Source organism: Bombyx mori, chromosome 27 (genome assembly GCF_030269925.1).
Source record: "Bombyx mori chromosome 27, ASM3026992v2".
Lineage (NCBI taxonomy): Eukaryota > Metazoa > Arthropoda > Insecta > Lepidoptera > Bombycidae > Bombyx > Bombyx mori.
This window is the reverse complement of record NC_085133.1, coordinates 5,020,784-5,040,269: the sequence shown is the minus strand read 5'-3', so window position 1 is coordinate 5,040,269 and position 19,486 is coordinate 5,020,784. Positions and strand designations below refer to the sequence as shown.

The 19,486-nt window shown below is 35.8% G+C and overlaps 1 protein-coding gene and 1 long non-coding RNA gene across 9 annotated transcripts in view; one reads left to right on the top strand and one right to left on the bottom strand.

The window, feature by feature from the left end:
• The window catches only part of LOC101738442 (catenin delta-2), a 64,101-nt gene extending 52,306 nt beyond the window's left edge, over positions 1-11,795 (top strand). For 4 of the 7 annotated variants that reach the window (XM_004926804.5, XM_012690953.4, XM_012690954.4 and 1 more), the window contains exons 17-20: positions 812-977; positions 1,722-1,850; positions 4,310-4,434; positions 6,478-11,795. In XM_004926804.5, coding sequence (XP_004926861.1) covers positions 812-977; positions 1,722-1,850; positions 4,310-4,434; positions 6,478-6,606 — 549 coding nt within the window. In that variant the 3' untranslated portion in view covers positions 6,607-11,795. The remainder of the gene's footprint in view (positions 1-811; positions 978-1,721; positions 1,851-4,309; positions 4,435-6,477) is intronic. The other 3 variants (XM_062676471.1, XM_062676470.1, XM_012690955.4) reach the window with 1 other exon arrangement.
• On the bottom strand, positions 571-16,239 carry LOC105841726 (uncharacterized). Of its 2 annotated transcripts, XR_002430605.3 has the most exons (4): positions 15,992-16,239; positions 15,429-15,618; positions 15,274-15,344; positions 571-1,868 (listed from the first exon to the last, which is right to left on the bottom strand). It is a non-coding gene; the product is annotated as an uncharacterized LOC105841726 (long non-coding RNA). The 2 variants fall into 2 exon arrangements; XR_009976883.1 differs by lacking the exon at positions 15,274-15,344 and having other exon boundaries at positions 15,992-16,231.
• Positions 16,240-19,486: the final 3,247 nt, after the last annotated feature.

Sequence of the window (19,486 nt, the reverse complement as noted above, 5' to 3'; positions counted from 1 at the left end):
AATGCGCCACCCACCTTGAGATAATATAAGTTCTAAGGTCTCAAGTATAGTTACAACGGCTGCCCCGCCCTTCAAACCGAAACGCATAACTGCTTTACGGCAGAAATAGGCGGGGCGGTGGTACCCGACCGCGCGGACTCATAAGAGGTTCTACCACCAGTAAAAAGAAATAGCATAGCGAGTATATCGGAACTTCGTCCTCATATCTAAAGGTGCGTTAAGTTAGTGTCTTTTTACCATATCGGAAATGAAAGATATGAGTCGACTATTATCAAAGCCGGCAATGTGACTTTTGGACAATTATTGGCAAATCAGAAAAACGAATTATTGTCTTTGTATTCCATAGGCATTCACAAAACTCTTCTGAACGACATCTTAGATAAATAACAGGTTAAGTATTAACCTTTATTTAATGCAGGTTTTGAACCGTATTCTTTGAAGGAGACGATTATATTCAAATCAATCTGTATTGACATATCAAAAACATTTTTTTGTCCAAATGCACAGATTGCCACCTTTGATAATAGACGACTCATATATAATAATAATAATAATTAATTAAAAAGTAAAGATAATTAATTATATATGTATTTAGTTTGGCTTGTTACTAGAGCAGGTTTTTTTTAGTTTAAGTCTCTTAAAAACTAATCATTTTTTTATTGGTCGTTTATGAATATATTGAAATTCAAAACATAACACATAGTGTCCTTAATGGTACGGAAATAAAAAAATCACTCTAGTGTTCTACACATTTCTCACACAAACGTCAATGTAAAGATCGTCTAATTAAAGTTTAATTTCACGAATCCAGGGTACTTCGGACGACACCATAGCCGCCGTGCTGGCGACCCTCAACGAAGTGATAAAGAAGAGCGGCGAGTTCTCGCGGTCGCTGCTGGAGGCGGGCGGCGTGGAGCGGCTCCTCAACCTCACCAAGCAGCGGCACCGGCACACGCCCAGGGTCCTCAAGTTCGCAGGTCACCAGCCAAAACTTATACGACTCTCCGTAAACGCATTACTGGTGGTAGGACCTCTTGTCGTGGTCGACCACGACCTAAGTCGTCGTGGCCTAACGGATAAGACGTCCGGTGCATTAGTGTTGAGCGATGCACCGGTGTTCGAATCTCAGCTGGGTACCAAATTACCACTGGATCGGAAACGCGACCCACTGAGAAGATCCGGCGAGAAACTCAGTGGGCTGTGTTAATTTACTCGCCGAGCCCTTCGTCGTAAGCGACGGGTTCAGGTACCTAAAAGCACCGTTTATACGACAAGGGATGATTATCAAGAACCAAAGACAAATTCAATAGGGAGGTGCGAAAATTATTTCAACGCACGAGTTATTTGAAATACGAAGCGAATAATTATATATTAGTATTGCTGAATTGCTGAAATTCGACAACTGACACACTATACTTAGGTATATATTCTTTAAAAAAAATTAAAAGATAAACAGAGTTGAGAGTGGGTATTTAACAATTTTGTCTTTGCCTATTAATACAGATTCTCTTCACTTAGATTCGACGTCAGTGTTCTTCGCACATCCCTGCCGTACCCCACTTATGTGATACTTAGATGCGTCTGACTGGGCTTTTGCTTGCCCTCCTGTCCTGGTGAAACTGGAAAGGCCTCTGGGCCACCAGTAATCCTTCAATCATAAAAAAAAAACTTAAATGCGTACAATAAGTCCCGGCCGAGCTGAAGTCCCCGTGCTGTTCCAGGTCAAGTGCTGATGACGATGTGGTCCCACGCGGAGCTGCGCGAGGTGTACCGCAAGCACGGCTGGCGCGAGGCCGACTTCCTGACGCCGGCGCGCGCCGCCCAGCAGAGGTCGTCCTCGGGCAGCAGCGGTTAGTGTTGCCTTACATCTGTACGAGAGATTCCATCAACTCGAAAACTGGATATTCATGAGTGAAGCTCGCATTTTTATAATAAGGAAATTTAGTCTATGAAGAAAATTAGCTTCAATTTGACATATAATTAAGAAATATACATTATAAACATATAAATTTCTCGAAATCATACCTGTTTACACTGTGATTTTTTTAGAATCTTCATATAAATTACCGTAATGTAGACGTTATTTTATTAAAAAAATAAATAAACGAATTTTTTTACCAAAAATCAATTAAAAATAATTTAATTAAAAATAATGGCGGCCAAATTTTGATAGACACCCTGGTAAATATATATTCTCCTAATTGTAAATAAACATAAAAATTTGGTTTTAAGCAAAAAAATCGATGAACGCACCAATCCTGCAGCGAGATCTTGTACTAATTAGCGTTTTCATTATCGTTAACCGTTTGACTGCTGTGTGGGTCACCGGTGCCCTACGCGGCGCCCTGAAGTAATTATATTGATTTCTGTAATTAAGCGTCTAGATTGCCTAACTTTGCCTTCTTATGATTCATTCTCAGTATCTTCGAATTCGCCTTTCCCAGATTCTACTAGATATTCTGGTGCCTAAGTAATAAGATCGAAGACGAAAATCAAAATAATTATTTCGTGCGCCACGTAGAGCATCGATAACCCAAAAGGCAGTCAAAGGATTAATTAACTAAGAGCTTAAAGCGTCCGCTCCTGACCAAAGTTCGATTGAGTATCGTACTGGTTAATTTAATAAATAAATATAAAATTCGATCGAAATTCAGAGATAAATTTTAAAAGATAAACTCATTTTGTTGTTGCGTTGAATGTTATATTAACACACTCAGTCTCTCGTAATTGCAGCTTTATTCATGAAATTCATTGTGTATGTACATATCGATGTTACGTGTACATTTGTGTATATGTTGTGTATAAATGTGTGCATTGTGTATAAATGTGTTCGTTGAGCCGTTTCGATCTTGTCTTTTTAATCGTAATCAATCGAATGTATCGTCAATTGTTAAATAATTCGTATCGAAATATTTACTATATTAAAAATATTAATCTTGCATACATGCATAAGCGTAATGGGTTGAAATTGAATTATAGACTTTAATTGATTGTGATGATGAAATTAAATTAAGTCTCAGTATAATTGTGGTTATTTACTGAGTGGAAAGTCCTCAGTGGACTTTTAGGAAGAACTCGAGATACCACTCCAAGTGGCTTTGTTTCATTCTCCCATATTTGTGCACTTTCACAAAGATGTTGAACGATTGATGAACCAGCGTTATTACACATTCAAACATTGAGTTTACAAAATGAAACAATTGACACAACTTCGCTCTTTGGACTTCCGCTATAAAGACAAAATTAGAAGTAATTTTATTGTATATTCAAAATATCAGTTCAAGACAAGATTGAAACAAGCCATGTATATATTGGATAACACAGTTTTCCATACAATAACCACTCAAAAGATAAAGAAAAGTATTGATTTTGAGTTATTCAAAAATATTATTAGAGTACTAATACTCTAATAATATTTTTGAATTTTGAATTTGCCAATATTAGTGGTGGAGTCCGTTGTGAGGAGACAGGATTGATGGCACCGTACTGTTTTATAGTAAATGCTATATAGCAATCATATTTTTACGTTTGAAATATAATATAGTTTTCTATTAATGCAATTTGGTGTCTAATGGTCAAAATCTATTATTGCACGAAATGATTTTTTTATGAGCATCATTGATGAGACGAACTTAAGACCTAACTGGTATTAAGCTGTCATCGTACCTCACAGACGCCAGAAAAAGTGAACGCCACCTCGCTAAAGGCAATAAGGTCGAAAATCGCAATTTCACGGGAACAATTACTATCTGATTTCGTCTTCTCGCATAAAAACTGAATAATCTCAAAACTCACTAATTTTACAGGAGAGTGTTTTAAAGGTTTAACATGTGATATTTTTGATATGAATCATCTTTGCAACGTTTATTTTTTATTTTTTACCACTTACATTATCTGTCTTTTAAAGTAGGATAAAATTATGTATTAATTTTGTTAATAGTAGTCAAAACAAGTAAACTAAAAAAAAAAAAACTAACTAAACTATGCTCTTTTGACAGTATTTATGAGAATAATACTGGTGATACCAAATGATTCCGCATATTAACTCAATTTCGAAGTTTTTTGGAAATTGTACGCTTTTAATGCGAAAAGACGATTTACGAATTCGAATGTATAATTACACTAGAAGTAAGGTCGGTGTTACCAATTCGTATCGACTCCTCACACGCTCTTACACTAGTAGTTGACAAAATTAAGGCGAGAATATCGTAAAGTTCATTGAACTGGGTATAACCCGGTCAGATTGTGACGTTTGGTTATTGTACGTTAATCGTGTGACGGTCGTGTGTAACGTGTGTGGGGCGCGCAGCGGGTCCGGGGGCCGCGTCGGGCGCGCCGCACTCGCCCGGGCACGCCAACAGCACGCTCAGCCGGCCCATGGCCTCGACCGGCGGCACCAGATACGAGGACCGCACCATCCGCAGGCATCGCGAGGTACCCCCACTCTAACTCACCCATCTAAAGGCTTCGTCAAACATAACGCGTACTTAGCGCGCGTCAGAACGCTAAACTGACGGCGCGCTATGACGCCGAGTTGTACTACTATGGTAATAAACTGTCAAACAGAGCGCCAGCACTATAAGTACGCAACGCTCTGTCGCGGCGTTAAGACGCTTTGACGTAATTTTTTACAAATTTTATTTTAGCGTCCTAGTGAATGTGTATTAAATACTGGATTAAATACTGGAATACTGGATAATGCCCGACAAATTGATAGAATTACTTAGAAAATACCTATGGTTATACAATGCCACATCTGAAACACTCGACATTTTAATACTTTTAAATTTTCACACTGCTATCGAAAGGTACTATGATTTGGCGGATGTTACGTTGCGTCAAGGAGCGTTAGGCTCATCTAGTCAATTTGTGTGACATGAAAAGACAGCGACGTTAAAACGCAGCGCTAAGTACGCGTTCTGTTTGACGAAGCCTTTACTCACCCATCTAACCAAACCGACCCGTCTTGATACTTTTAGCACGGTCGATCGATTTTGCTATTAAGCCCGCACGATCGCTCATCGCCGGACCATGACTTGACTTGTAACTTTACTGAGACCTCAAAACTCATATCTCAAGGTGGGTAGCGGCATCTATGTTGTAGATGTCTATGGGCTCTAGTAACCACTTAACACCAGGTGGGCTGTGTGAGCTCGTCCATTCACCTAAACAATAAGAAAAAAAGGAAAAACAACTCGCTTTTGGCTCCAAACTTGAAAACGACACCAACGCGGTCAATCTGAGCAAATTACGAAAACGCAATACATTGACGCTTACGATGCTATACATTACGGCTTTGTAGATCGCAAACTCGCAAGCAGCGTGGAGTCTTCTCTACTTCAACCACACTGGCTCGTACAACTGTAGCGTAAATGATTTGGGTCTGCTCTGTGTTTCGATAACTTAATGTTAAACACTTTAAAATGAATCAGACTAGCATAACACATTTTCATTTTTTTCGGGGTAGTTTTCACTTTTATATATATAACATGTATAAATACATTTAGTAATTTATTGCATTGTAATTTATCACCTAGGCTAATTCGAGATTAATATTGCCAACAAGAATACGGTTCCAGAATATGGTTTTGTCAAATAATTGTTCCTGAAAGCTATTGTGTTGTGTTCGCGCTATGTTTGTTTCGATTTACTGTATCCTCATTCATTTGCTTAAGTTCATATTAAACACAAACGTCATGCTTTTTTTAAAATCATCATATATTAATAACGTGTAAAAAAATGACGATGAATCATGTCTATAGTAACATTTAAGTATAACTAAAAGTTTGTATGTTTAAATATTTTTTCTGGAAGCAACTTAATTTTTATCTGGATAGGATGTTTTTGTTATGACAATAATCGTGACCCGGGCACCGCTTTGTATATTAGCTATAATGAATACGACAGTTTGTTTCGCTGATTCGTTCAACAACCGATCTATAAATGGACCAGAGAATGCAAATCAAGCAATTCTATATTCCGGGAAAATGTGATATTCCTGAATTATAAGTGTATAGTTGTTAAAACCGAGAGGAACATTTAGCTCTCTATACTATAATATTATAAAGAGGAAAGATTTGTTTGTTTGTTTGTTTATATTGAATAGGCTCTGAAACTACTCAACCGATTTGAAAAATTCTTTCACTGTTTGGAAGTTACACTATTCCCGAGTGACATATATAATAATAGGCTTTTGAAAAAACGAAAGCGAAAACTATTGATGATAGAAAAAAAAGGTACTACGACATTGTAGAACACACATTATTATTAACAAAAAGTTCATTTTGTGTATAACTATTATAGTTATGCCGCAACAAGTGTTTTTTTTTATTTAAAAAAATAAAACAACGTCAAATATCGTTGAAATTTTTGATAAAGACCCGAGTGGAGCCGGAGCGGGCCGCTAGTTTCCATTGAAATTATCGAACACTGTTTGTTTTTTGTGTAATTTTTTTCTTTTTTTTTTGCTTTGCTCAGAACGATGACGTGCCGCCGATGGATGCGAACAACTACCAAGAGGGGATGGGCATGGGCAATCCGAACGGCCGGCCAATGAACCTGCAGGGCGTGCAGGCTCAGATGCCAATGCCGCCCAGCAGTCGCTAGCTACACCTAACGTCTGACGATTCACAGCGATGATCATATCAGGGAATCGAGAGAATATTTTTGTGTTTCATTCAAATTTTATTGACAAGCCACTGACAGCACGAATCTATATAGAGATGATAAAAGTGTGTCCAAACATAGAGCGGCAGGCGTACGGCAGTAACACTTTACTGGTGGTAGGACCTGTTGTTAGTCCTGTTGAGATCTTAGAACTTATATGTCAAGGTGGGTGGCGAATTTGCGTCGTAAATGTTTATGGGCTCCAGTAACCACACCACCACACCAGGTGGGCTGTGAGTTCGTCCACCCATCTAAGCAATAAGCGGTTGCTTATTATTATGATAATCCTTATGGCGAGGATCCCGTAACTCATTGAAAGAGCCATATTATATTTCAATGAAGCGAACTGTATGTTTAAATATCTATCTTTTTGTATGTGTGTATACATGTCCAGACACGATCAACGACCAATACACAAACCTACAAATGTTCGCGCGCGGCAGACTTCCGATCTATATTCGTACACACCTTTATGTGTTGTTGTGTTCCTAATATATTTAAATTTTATTGACAAGTCAATTGACAACAGCAACAGTTATCTGCCAGGAAAAGGGAAAAATAATTTTAAATTGAAAGCAAATATTGACTTTAAAACGTCTTATACAATATGAGTAGCGCACTAAAATTACCGTTAGTATTTGTTTTCAAATTAAAACACCACATTAGATATTGCACGATCTAAGATTTTCCAATATAATCATCAATATGAATCGTAACGAATATAATATATTTATTAGGCTTTGTGAGAATTACATCATTAAACCAATAAGTTTCACATATAATTTAAAGTATTCTTGCAAAGCCAATAGTTGTAGTATGACATTATCTGCACGAGTATTTATGTTAAGAAAAAAGAAGACAAAAGTAGCTCCTTCAGTGTTGAAATTTAGATGTGAATTTAACGTTCCAGTGTACAGTTATCAACAAAATTCGAAAATGAAAAAAATATAAAAATAATAATGGAATCATCAATTTCTGTTTTTAGTATTAACATATTTATACACTTTCAATGTGTATGAAGGTACTGTTTTTATTTTTTTAATTAAATTAATATTATTTAATTTCTATTTCGGATTAGTGTCGGTAACTGTACTTTTTTTTTTAAATGTAAACGTGTATAGGCCTAAATACCGAAATGTATTTCATTTGAATTCGGCCATCATTAATAATATATTAATTACGTTTTGTATATTATCATGTCAATTCCCTTGTGTATATAGTTGTGCCATCTTCTGTACTAATATAATAATAATACTAATAATAATAATAATAAAGTTTTTTGTAGTTGTTGTGACGTATCTATGTCTAAATAAGTAAAACGTCTTTTTTTTTATCCATATATATTTTTTGCCACGTACGTACGGTTCAGTGTTCGTAATGAAAAAGCTAATATTTGTATTGGAATTTGCGAAATGTATCGTGTTTTTTTTTATTAAATTAACAATGTATACATTCTAATAAATAAATATCGGTTGTATATAGAGAGGTGCTGACAAACGCGATCCATCAAAGAAAATCGATAATAATGATAAAGATCGAAATTCACTCTTCTTCTGAACAGCAAACTGAATAATATTAATTTATTGGGAAACGAACAAAGAATGAATTGAAACACTATATAAATGTATATAAATGATTCCTTAAATTAGATCCGGCACAGGTACGCTATATACAATCGATATTGTAACGATTAAAGATTACAATTAAAATGCATCGAGCACTGGTAATGTAAAAAAAAAAATACATTATAGATAACCACGATTTGAATATTGTAGCATTGTCTAATTTGTATGACGTTAACTACTATTTACAAAAAAATATCTAACGTGAGGATTATTTCTTGGATCGTTCGATAGAGGAATAATTTGCTGACGTTTCTATTAGGTTGAATGAATAGTCAAATGACCAGAACATTTGTGTCGGTCTTACGGCATAGTTAAAGTTTAGAATTCGAAGCTTAGTCCTGAATTGAGTTTTTCTTTTCAAGCGTTTCATAAGAAATTATTTGTATTAAAACTTCACATCAGCAAAGATAAATAATGTATTTGTAAATTCAGAAAAAACACTCTCCATTCTCAGTCCATTCAACCCTAAATAGTGATTTAATATAATAAAATATAATTTTTGTAATGTTTTATATCCATTCCACGTCTTTTTACGGTTTAATATATAAAAATAGGTTCTATTGTCCTTATAAATTTAATAAGATAAGGAATATCCGTCTTATATAATTATAGCATTAAGATGCATAATCGTTTACCGCGTTTTAGTTCTTATCATGACAATTTTCAAACGGAAGTTGCTTGAACGCAATATTCATAAAAAAAAGTATAATTTAGTGGGTTGTACTCTAAAACACCATAATCGATTTTAGTTCACAATACTTTGGTATCGATCAAACGATATATCGATTCCGTAGAATTTGATATGACACGATACGATAATTGTGAAAGAGATATGATTTTTATGTATCGAGATTTTTATATCGATTGTTATGATTGGCCGGTTATTTGGGCCCGATATGATTTCTTTTTGATGTTGTGATTTAATTGTATAATTAGGGTGTTCATCTTGTGAACGACGTCGTCCTATCCTAGTACAATGGCTGATAGATGTTACCCGTCACGCAACGACCCATCGTGAAGTGAAGTGTTTATAGATTTTTAGAAAATTAACAAACAAATAACAACAGACAGTTAAATAAATTGTGATATTTTTTTTTTGTTTTCTCTCATATATAATTAACAATAGTTGTGAATCCGTGAAAGACGGTAGCTTTAAAAGTCCATATTATTAATGTTTTTTTTTAATGTTTCCCTCCGCATATTATGATTTTAGTGGTAGTGTTTTATTTATTTGACACGTTTATCTAGGTTAGTTTTAGGAGTAAGTCTCGGCGTGACCTTACATGCACAAGAATGCATTTCATAGAGCTGGAAATGGGCTTACATCGACTGAATAATCCTTGTACAAACTACCCTCAAAACAGTGCATTATAATGATTTAAGTACGTGTAAGTTTTTTGTATGATATTATAAAGGTTTTGTACAAGATCGCAACTTGCCGGACCCAGGTCGCTTCCATGAAGCGATCGATTGATTTTCGTTGTTGGCCGAAGCGTTTTATATGAAGACTTTTTGTATTTAGATTTAAGATGATTATTTAATCACTTCTTATTTATCAACTAGATAAGTATATACAAAGTTAGGAATTATTATATTGTTTTTGTGTTGTCTCATAAATTTTATGTAACCACTGTAGCATAGGATTTTTTGTAGCATATATTTTTTTTTGTATCATTTTATCGGAAACTTCCATTTCATACTATAAAGATCTCTAGTTCTTTCCAAATTTTATGTTTTTTTAGATTAGTGAATTGAAGTAGATATATTGTATTGTCTGTGGTTAACCATAGACTAAGTTAAGGAGTCCTTGCACGATAGGAAAGGTAAAGCAAAAAAAAAACTTCTGTAAAAAAGACATTTCATTGCTCTGTTTCATGTTGTATGAGAAAAGTCATTTTGAAGGGTTAGTGGTGTTTTGATTCTATTAAAAATACGCAATGAAATTTATGAGAACAGTTAGAGGAAACTATTCAAATATAGGAGTGAGGGTATGGTACAAAATTGTTGCTAAATTTTTTCAAAAAGAATAGCGTAATTTAAAAAAAAATACATTTTACAAGCGTTCTTACTATTTATAAAATAATTCAATAATGTTATTCAAACATAAGTACTCCTAACAGTAGAGAATTGCCTGTATTTTAGTTCATGAATAACGCGACGATTATTCCACATTTAATATATACACTCCTTGATTATAGACGCCTGATAGAAATTAGACTTTATCGAAATGTTACTTCACAAGACATTGAATCGAATCTAGGCTTTTCGAGTTGCTTCAATCAATTATCATATTTAATTAGCCCACATAATTCGCTGTTGGATCTTGCAGATACAGCATCCAGGGGCTTCCCCTTTAACATCCCATCAGCTCCTATTATGGTAAGCCTAACCACGCTCTGTTTTCCGGTACGGAAATATTTGCGGTTGCCGCTCCAGTCCTTTTTGGATTCAGCAGCTATTTATTCTTTGAGCAATGTGCCCTACCCGCGGCCATTCCCTGCCAAACTCTCATTCCTTCGGGCTATGTCAGTTACCTCCGTTCTTCTGGGAATCTCCTCATTCCTGAACCGATCGCGCAGACAAACTCCAAGTATAGCCCTCTCTATTGCTCCACGACTTTGAGCCTTCTAATTATCTGCGACCACGTCTCAGTGTCATACGTCATTACTATTATTACAGGCATTTTCGATCAATATTTGATTTGAATTAAAACCCGAAATACAGATTTTTTTGTTTTATTTTCAGCTATTTTAGAAAATGCCTTTGATAGTAAATCATGTTATTTACATGATTTTTTTGTATTACATAGTTATATAATGTCGTCCGTTTGTTCACTTCACTGAATAATGAGTAAGAATGAGCAAATTTTTTGGAAACAACAAAGTCCGTTTCTCTATTTCAAATTGAATTTTGTGGTGTTTTCAAAACACATTTAGATTTTTACAATCATACTTTACTGGTATTATTGTAATTTTCTATTCTATTCTTTAATAATAATCTATTAAATATCAGGCTAATATTAAAATATAGTGAATTTAATTAAGTACTACAGAGCTTGAAAATGGAGATATGAAACTTTAGTATGGCAATTTCTCTACCGGTTAATCTTTTGTAATTGTTTATTGATTTTATTTTTATTTTACGATTTTTTTTCATACATTAATTAGTAAGTTTCTCTAAAACCTTTGGATGTCTTCATACAATAAGAACGAAGTAATAAACAATTTTAACTTTGAATAATTCAGGCTTTTCCGACGTTGAAATTGTAACAGAAAATACTCTTTTATTTATGTTTCTTAATATATTAGGTAAATACTATATTTTATACTGTGAAATTATTTAAACGGGAACATTTTTAGTTTGTCGCTGCGACAAAACTAGTTTTATAGTTTTAAAAATCACTGTGTGTAGATTAGAATATTATTCCCTTAATACATGAATATGATTATAATTATTGAAAAATATTATATTATTATCACAGAGAAATTAAATTAATGATTTTTATTTTGTTTTGTTATTTTTTGTTTTTCTTTCCTTTGTTCTTTTCATATTTAATAATTGCTTCTTAATTTTAGATGTTAAGTGGCAAAATCAATGATTGAAAAAAAAAAGTTTATATAATATGCGATCCTTTAAATTATTTTATTTCTATAGTCTACTAAAGGTCAGGTAGACTAGCAATTTAACTGTTGTAGTGTAGAAAGATTTTCTACCAAATTATTTTGCCTTAGAGAAAATATAGCTGTATGTAATTTCTAGAGAGATATGAATTTCTTCTTTGTTATTTAATTTTTGTCATATAATAATTATAGTATTTGTTTACGTTTTGCAAGAAAAAAAAACCATTGTAGTGGAATATGAAAATTCGAGTGACCATTTTAACTCGAGTTAAACCTCAATTTTTCAATAAACTAATTATTAAGTGATTCCTATCTGTATGAATGCTCATGTTTTTATTATATTTATCGGTAGTGTCCTTAATGTGTATTAAAATATATATATATAAAAAAACCGTTATTGAATTTATAGGTGTGATAGACGCGCGTGTTGTAACGTATATTGCATATTTAGAGGCGTGCACTGTTTTACATCGATTATGAACGAGATATCGATTTTTTTACTAAACGTATTAATACTACACTAGTTATAAAGAGGTGCGTGTTCCTGTATTGGAACGTCACGGTGTTACGGTATTCAAATGACAGTATTATTCAGTAATCTCATGTACCAACGTTGCTAATACACTTACCTACATTTAAATAATTCATTGGTGTTTTATTTGCACTCCTTTGCTTTGAATTGTGCCAGTATTTTTTTAATGAAGATTTTTGGTATGATACTTCGACAAAGCGGCGCGTCACGATAACCATCTTATCGTGGCCGCTAATTACATATCCGACCCAGTCGACGGGGCAACGCAAAGCCGCCGTCGCCCGAAATATATAATGGCGAATCGCCCGAATTCACTCGTCGATTGTGACGAAGAGTCCGACGAGCGAACTAACTCATAAACACAGCCCCCTGAGTTTCTTGCCGGATCTTTGCAGTGGGTCGCGATTCCAATCCGGTGGTAGATACTGCGATACACTGCTCTTGCTAGGGCTAGTGCTAGAAAATTCAGGTCGAGCCCATGAGTTCATCTACCCGTCCAAGCGTAGCTGAAATAGAAACGAATAGGTAGGGAAAAAGCAGCTTGGCGTTTGGGAGCCGAACGCCACTGACACTCCTTGATTGACCCCGAACAATCTGATTTTAAATTTTCCAGCACATATTTGAAAAGGCAATAGTGAAGTTCGAAGTTAATATTCGTCTCTGCCTATCAATGCTTGCAAAATTATACATGCGTTAAGTGATATTGCGATATTGAAGTTCCGTCTTTTCTTGATCATTTATATTTTTTCGTCTAATGCTTCCTAATCATTTAGCGTGGTATGGACATGTGATGCGTAGAGAGAAGATGCATGTGACTAGGAGATGTATGGAAATGGTAGTGCAAGGTAGAGGGGGAAGAGGTCGACCGAAGAAGACATGGATGGAGTGTGTGAATGACGATATGAGAGAGAGAGGAGTGAGTGTTGAGATGAAGGCTGATAGAAGAGAATGGAAGAGAAAAATTAGCTGTGCAGACCCCACCTAGTGGGATAAGGTGGAGAAAAAGAAGAGAAGCTTCCTAAGCATTTTAAAGATCTGAAAACGATATCGTAGCGATAGCGTATATTCCTTTAATAACATTGAGCTTCCATTGTGGGTATAAAACAATATCGTCTCTCAAGTCAATATCTATTAAACCACAAGTAGTGTTATGGTCGGCGTATTCGCGTTATTTATAGTAACAGAACACGCAAATAACATTTTGTTAGTAGCAGCGGACTACCAGTAATCCGCGATCAGTTTACGTGAATATATTGCAGACGCCAGTTCTGAGATTTCACTGCATCTTTAATCTGGCGACAATGTTGGCTGAAATATGTTCTTAAGCTTCCGAGCCCTAACGTAGTGGATTATTTCAAGTTTGTCTTGTCAAAATTGCATACGCCATATTTCATTTTGGATTTTTGCAAAGATTTTATTCTAATAAAGATGATTAGATCGAGTCAATATATCAAGTGTATAATCTATGGATCGAGTTATTTCCCTTTTTTATCAGAGATTTATTTTAATGTCATTGAATAAAAAAAATATATTAATCTATAATGTTTACGACTATAACGTATAACCTCTTCCTTCACGGTTTAGACTGAAAAAAGTTATTGACAGTCCTCCTGACTAGCTCATAAAAATTGAAGGTTTTTTCATTCAAAAAGTTTTGCAATTTAATACGGAAATCTAAGGGAAAAAAAATCGGGAATTTCATGATTTGAATATTGTACAAAAAGCTATAAATAACAAAATTATTAGTGTATCATAAATAATATGTAGACGGCCATTGAAGCTAGCTATCTTGAGTGTACTCGAATAATTTTATAAATTAGACTGCGTCGTATAATTCATTGACTTCAATAATAAGACAAAAAAAAAATTCACAACCCCGCCAATCGACGCCAATCAAATGACGTCGTTCATTTCCATCATTCTAAAATGAAAAGTGTTCAAAAATGAATCAGACCTCCTCTCGTATAATAATGTAATATTGCACGCTTACTCTATATTGAATACTTTGTATGGTAAGCAGTTTTGTGTCATAAAAACAGTAAATAAGCATGTTACGATCTTCGTGTGTCATTTCATCGAGATTCCCAACTATTTAGCTATTGTTATTCAAGTTTTATTGAACATCAAGAGTGCCGTAAAAAAAATTAAACTCGTAAGTTTTTGTGGTTGAACCCGCTTGCAGACTGAGCATCGAATAATGTAAATTAAAAAAAAAAAAAAAACATAATGATTTAAAAAAAAAACAGCTGATCGTTACGCAACTAAATAAACTAAAAAGCGTTTAAGACAATTAACCAAAATTTTCGTTCGTAACTTTTGATATTTAAATATAATTTTGTTTATGAATTATTTTAATTATGTTCATAGACTTTTTTTATAAATGTCATTTGATAAAGCTATTATATTACATATTCGTCCTAGCGCATTTCACAATCAAATATCAGAATAAGCAATAAAAAGTCGCCCGTGTAATTAATTTACTTTCAGATATTGCCAATCATTTTATGTCTTGCTATGTATAAATACATTTACATTCAAGTAACTAACACGTAGTAAGTTTTGAAAGTTGCGCCCCGTGTGCGCTGGGCCTTAACAACGGCAGGCCTTTGGCCCCATAAGGCAGTATTCCCAGCAAAATACTTAATCAATTTACATAATTACAGTCATATTACCGGCCGTACAGTAAATCATAGCGCACTGTGTCGTGGGCGTGATTATTGACCGTGTTGGAAATTGACATTTTTATTATGTTGTTCAAGGAATAATGTTTTTAAAGTAGTGTTGAAGTTATTTTTTGGTATAATTTGATGCTACTTCGTCGTATACGTACCTATATTAGTTGAAAGCAAAGTAGTCGGTTCCAGGTTTTAATCACTGCGTGATGTTGAAATGATGTGCACGCTTGTCATAAAATGTAAAAAAATAATCTTAAAAGAAAATGTCAAAATTTTAATTTACAGAAAATTTAAGTTTTTTTTTACCTACCTGTTTGCGAGTAGCCTCGAGGGGTTATTCTGGCTTCACCTTGACTGATGGACGAGCTGATGGGGCTCAATTTGAAACAATTTTCTAACATTTGTACTAGTTAAAGTAGTGCTTCGCTTCGCTTCGTGTTCCTCGCTTCGCAAGATTCGGCAGAAAGTATAGTGGGTTAAGTTGCACGTCGAACTGTTCGCTGTTATAAAATACAATTGAGACTTTAACGACATGTCTTAAGGTCTCTTTCGCTTTGTAGTGTCTGTGGTCGCCACACGTCAGTTAAGTAAAGAAGTGCCGTCTGTCCATTCATAACAAATAAATATATGTACTTCGATACTAGACTAAATTAATATATTCTCATTATTACTTACACAGGTTATGTTTTTAAAGTCTAACACACATATACATATTTATGGAGCATTCCTTAAATTCACGATTTACCATATCAAAGCAGTCATTTGTAAGTCCCGTCAAAATCGTGAGATACAAAATTTGGGTGCGAAGCGGAGAACTTTAGAACTGTTTAAATCGGGGCGAACAATTCTCACGGTATTCTGGTTAACACTTACTGTAGTTGGTGCTATTGTACCCTGTATTTGAATATGGTGTACTTTAGACGTGTATTTTTCGAAGATGTAACGATTAAATAAATAATAATCTTGATGTACCGCTCACTCAAATAAGAATTAATTTTTTGTAAAAATCTGACCGGTCAATTGGTGAAGCATTGACCATAGATAATAACCATAGATAATCCTTCATCGTGGATGTCATTGTCAAACATGTCTCAAGTAAGTATTTCGTTTGAATCAATTTTATACACAGCGACGCGATTTAAACATTCGGTATGAATACACCTGGTGTTTTAATACTTTAGGCCGTTTACTTTGTGTCTGAAAGTAATAAAAGCCATATTAAATCGTAAAAGAAGTTTTATTTAATACAAATTTGATTCATATGTCGTGATGAATTTATTTGTAAAATACCATGAGTTTCTCTTCCAGATTCGAATTTATATTTCAGTAAAGTAATCAAGCTGGCTCATAACGACAATTGTGACTATTTTTTTACAGTTTGATTTTCGTTGACTATTTTTTTGAATTAATATTGTTATATTGATAATTTTTGCTTCATTACTCACTTGTCTTGCTCGTTAGTTTATTAATGACGTGAAAGTCTCATCTCTTACCGTGACAGCTGACCAGAATTGGATGAATATTCAAGGCAGCTTATAGCCTGAATTAGCGCACAGTTTTTTTTATTATGGTAAACGACATGAACGGGCTATGATGGTTTATTTACTTTAATAATGTGGTTCGTGATTTGTGAACCAAACAAAAGAAGCAACTTTTAATCCGAAACAAAAGTGCAACAAATTTAATTGTTTATGAATTAAAAAATTAATACCGGCGTTACAGAGGGTATGTCTAGTGTTAAATAATGATCGTGTTAGCAGTATGGGAGAAAATTTTCTTAACACTATTCCCAAATGTTGCATGCTCAGATTATTGGTAGTAGTATTGGCCAGTAAAGCGAGCCGGGTTTGACACAAGAATTGCGTTCCACACAAGTAAAATTAACAGAGTTTAAACTTCTCTTTGGCTGTCTTTTATGTATAAGATAATATATATAATTTATATATAATGTATATATATATGTCGGCGGCAGCGCCAGGGGGGATGGCTGAGCGGTAGTTTCCGTCATCACTCGTATTCGATTGAACTCAGTTTAGTCAATAAAACTTTTCAATAATAATTATTGAAACTCAACACACACAACTTTCACAATGACAGGATAAAGCCGACAGTTTCGTTGCACATACCGACAGACTGACTGACTGACTGACTGACTGACTGACTCACTGACTGAGACGGACCGACCGTCCGATACGGACTGAATGACTGTCTGACACGGAATGCCACGACTCTGTCCACGTACCGCCATTTTATACTGTGGCGTTACGCAGTCTACCCTTCAATTTGTGATATTTATAATAATCAAAACCACCGTCTTAATATTACTAAAAGTCGTTATCCACGACAACTAAAAGTCGTTATCCACGACACGGCCATTCTGACACGTCACACGTCCTCGTGTGATGGTTAACCTACAATCAAAAACATCCACGAGAACACTTGTTCCGCTCGATCACTCCTGACTACACTTTACGACTTATCGGAAAATTTAAAAGTCATCAAATAATTTTTATTCTAAACACAAATTATATAAAGACATCGAAAGATTACACAAACGAAAATAAGTGATTTACTACTGCTGCAAGGTCTCCCCGTACAATTCATGTACACAGTAACTAAGTCAACCCTGTGACTACCTCCCTGTGACTACAAGTGTTCAATGATAGTCATCCCTGTGACTACAAGTGTTCAATGATAGTCATCCCTGTGACTACAAGTGTTCAATGATAGTCATCCCTGTGACTACAAGTGTTCAATGATAGTCATCCCTGTGACTACAAGTGTTCAATGATAGTCATCCCTGTGACTACAAGTGTTCAATGATAGTCATCCCTGTGACTACAAGTGTTCAATGATAGTCATCCCTGTGACTACAAGTGTTCAATGATAGTCATCCCTGTGACTACAAGTGTTCAATGATAGTCATCCCTGTGACTACAAGTGTTCAATGATAGTCATCCCTGTGACTACAAGTGTTCAATGATAGTCATCCCTGTGACTACAAGTGTTCAATGATAGTCATCCCTGTGACTACAAGTGTTCAATGATAGTCATCCCTGTGACTACAAGTGTTCAATGATAGTCATCCCTGTGACTACAAGTGTTCAATGATAGTCATCCCTGTGACTACAAGTGTTCAATGATAGTCATCCCTGTGACTACAAGTGTTCAATGATAGTCATCCCTGTGACTACAAGTGTTCAATGATAGTCATCCCTGTGACTACAAGTGTTCAATGATAGTCATCCCTGTGACTACAAGTGTTCAATGATAGTCATCCCTGTGACTACAAGTGTTCAATGATAGTCATCCCTGTGACTCTAATCAACAGTCATCCCTGTGACTCTAATCAACAGTCATCCCTGTGACTCTAATCAACAGTCATCCCTGTGACTCTAATCAACAGTCATCCCTGTGACTCTAATCAACAGTCATCCCTGTGACTCTAATCAACAGTCATCCCTGTGACTTTAATCAACAGTCATCCCTGTGACTCTAATCAACAGACCCTTTATGAGAACCATCGCATATAGATTTCTCGACAAGAGAACATTCGGCACCAGATTCCAAATAAAAATAAAACGACTCACCAGATTTTTCTCATTTACCAAAATACCCGATGTTACGCAGCTACCGGCACGTCACGGCGTCGCTCCGCTGCTGCGTTGCTCGTAGCCGTCGATGACATCGCGCCATCAATTTGCCTCTGCGGCAACTCGTGGCAATGTTTTTGCTTAGATGGGTGGACTATGCACGAGTTCACAGCCCACCCGGTGCTATGTAGTTATTGGACCCCACAGATATCGAAAACGCAAACGCGTCATCCACCCCGAGATACAAGTTCCAAGGTCTCAGAATAGCTACAACCGCTGCCCCACCATTCAAACCGAAATACACACTGCTTCACGGCTGAAATAGGCAGGGTGATAGTACCCGTGCGGTCGATAGCACTATACGGAGCACCCGTCACGAGAAAGTCGCCGCGCTGCGACGCCGGCAGCGCGCGATCGCAGTCAGAGTCATTCAAGGATACCTCACAGTCTCCTACGAGGTGGCGCGCCCTAGCGCAAGTGCAGCCGGAGCGCGGGGGCTCCAATCTCGGCAGTCCGTGCTAGAGGCGTGGTCTCGTCGTTTGGCGGACCCGTCGGCCGGCCTCCGTACCGTCGAGGCGATCTGCCCGGTTCTCGCGGACTGGGTAGGCCGCGACCGCGGAAGACTCACCTCCGGCTACCTGTGCAGACTCACAAGACATTTTACCACCACGCAAACTTTTTACCACAGCAAATCTTACCAGCCACCACGCAAACTACAATTTTGCGGGTTCCACCTCGGGTTCTCCTACACGATGTTACTCCCACACTGCGGAAG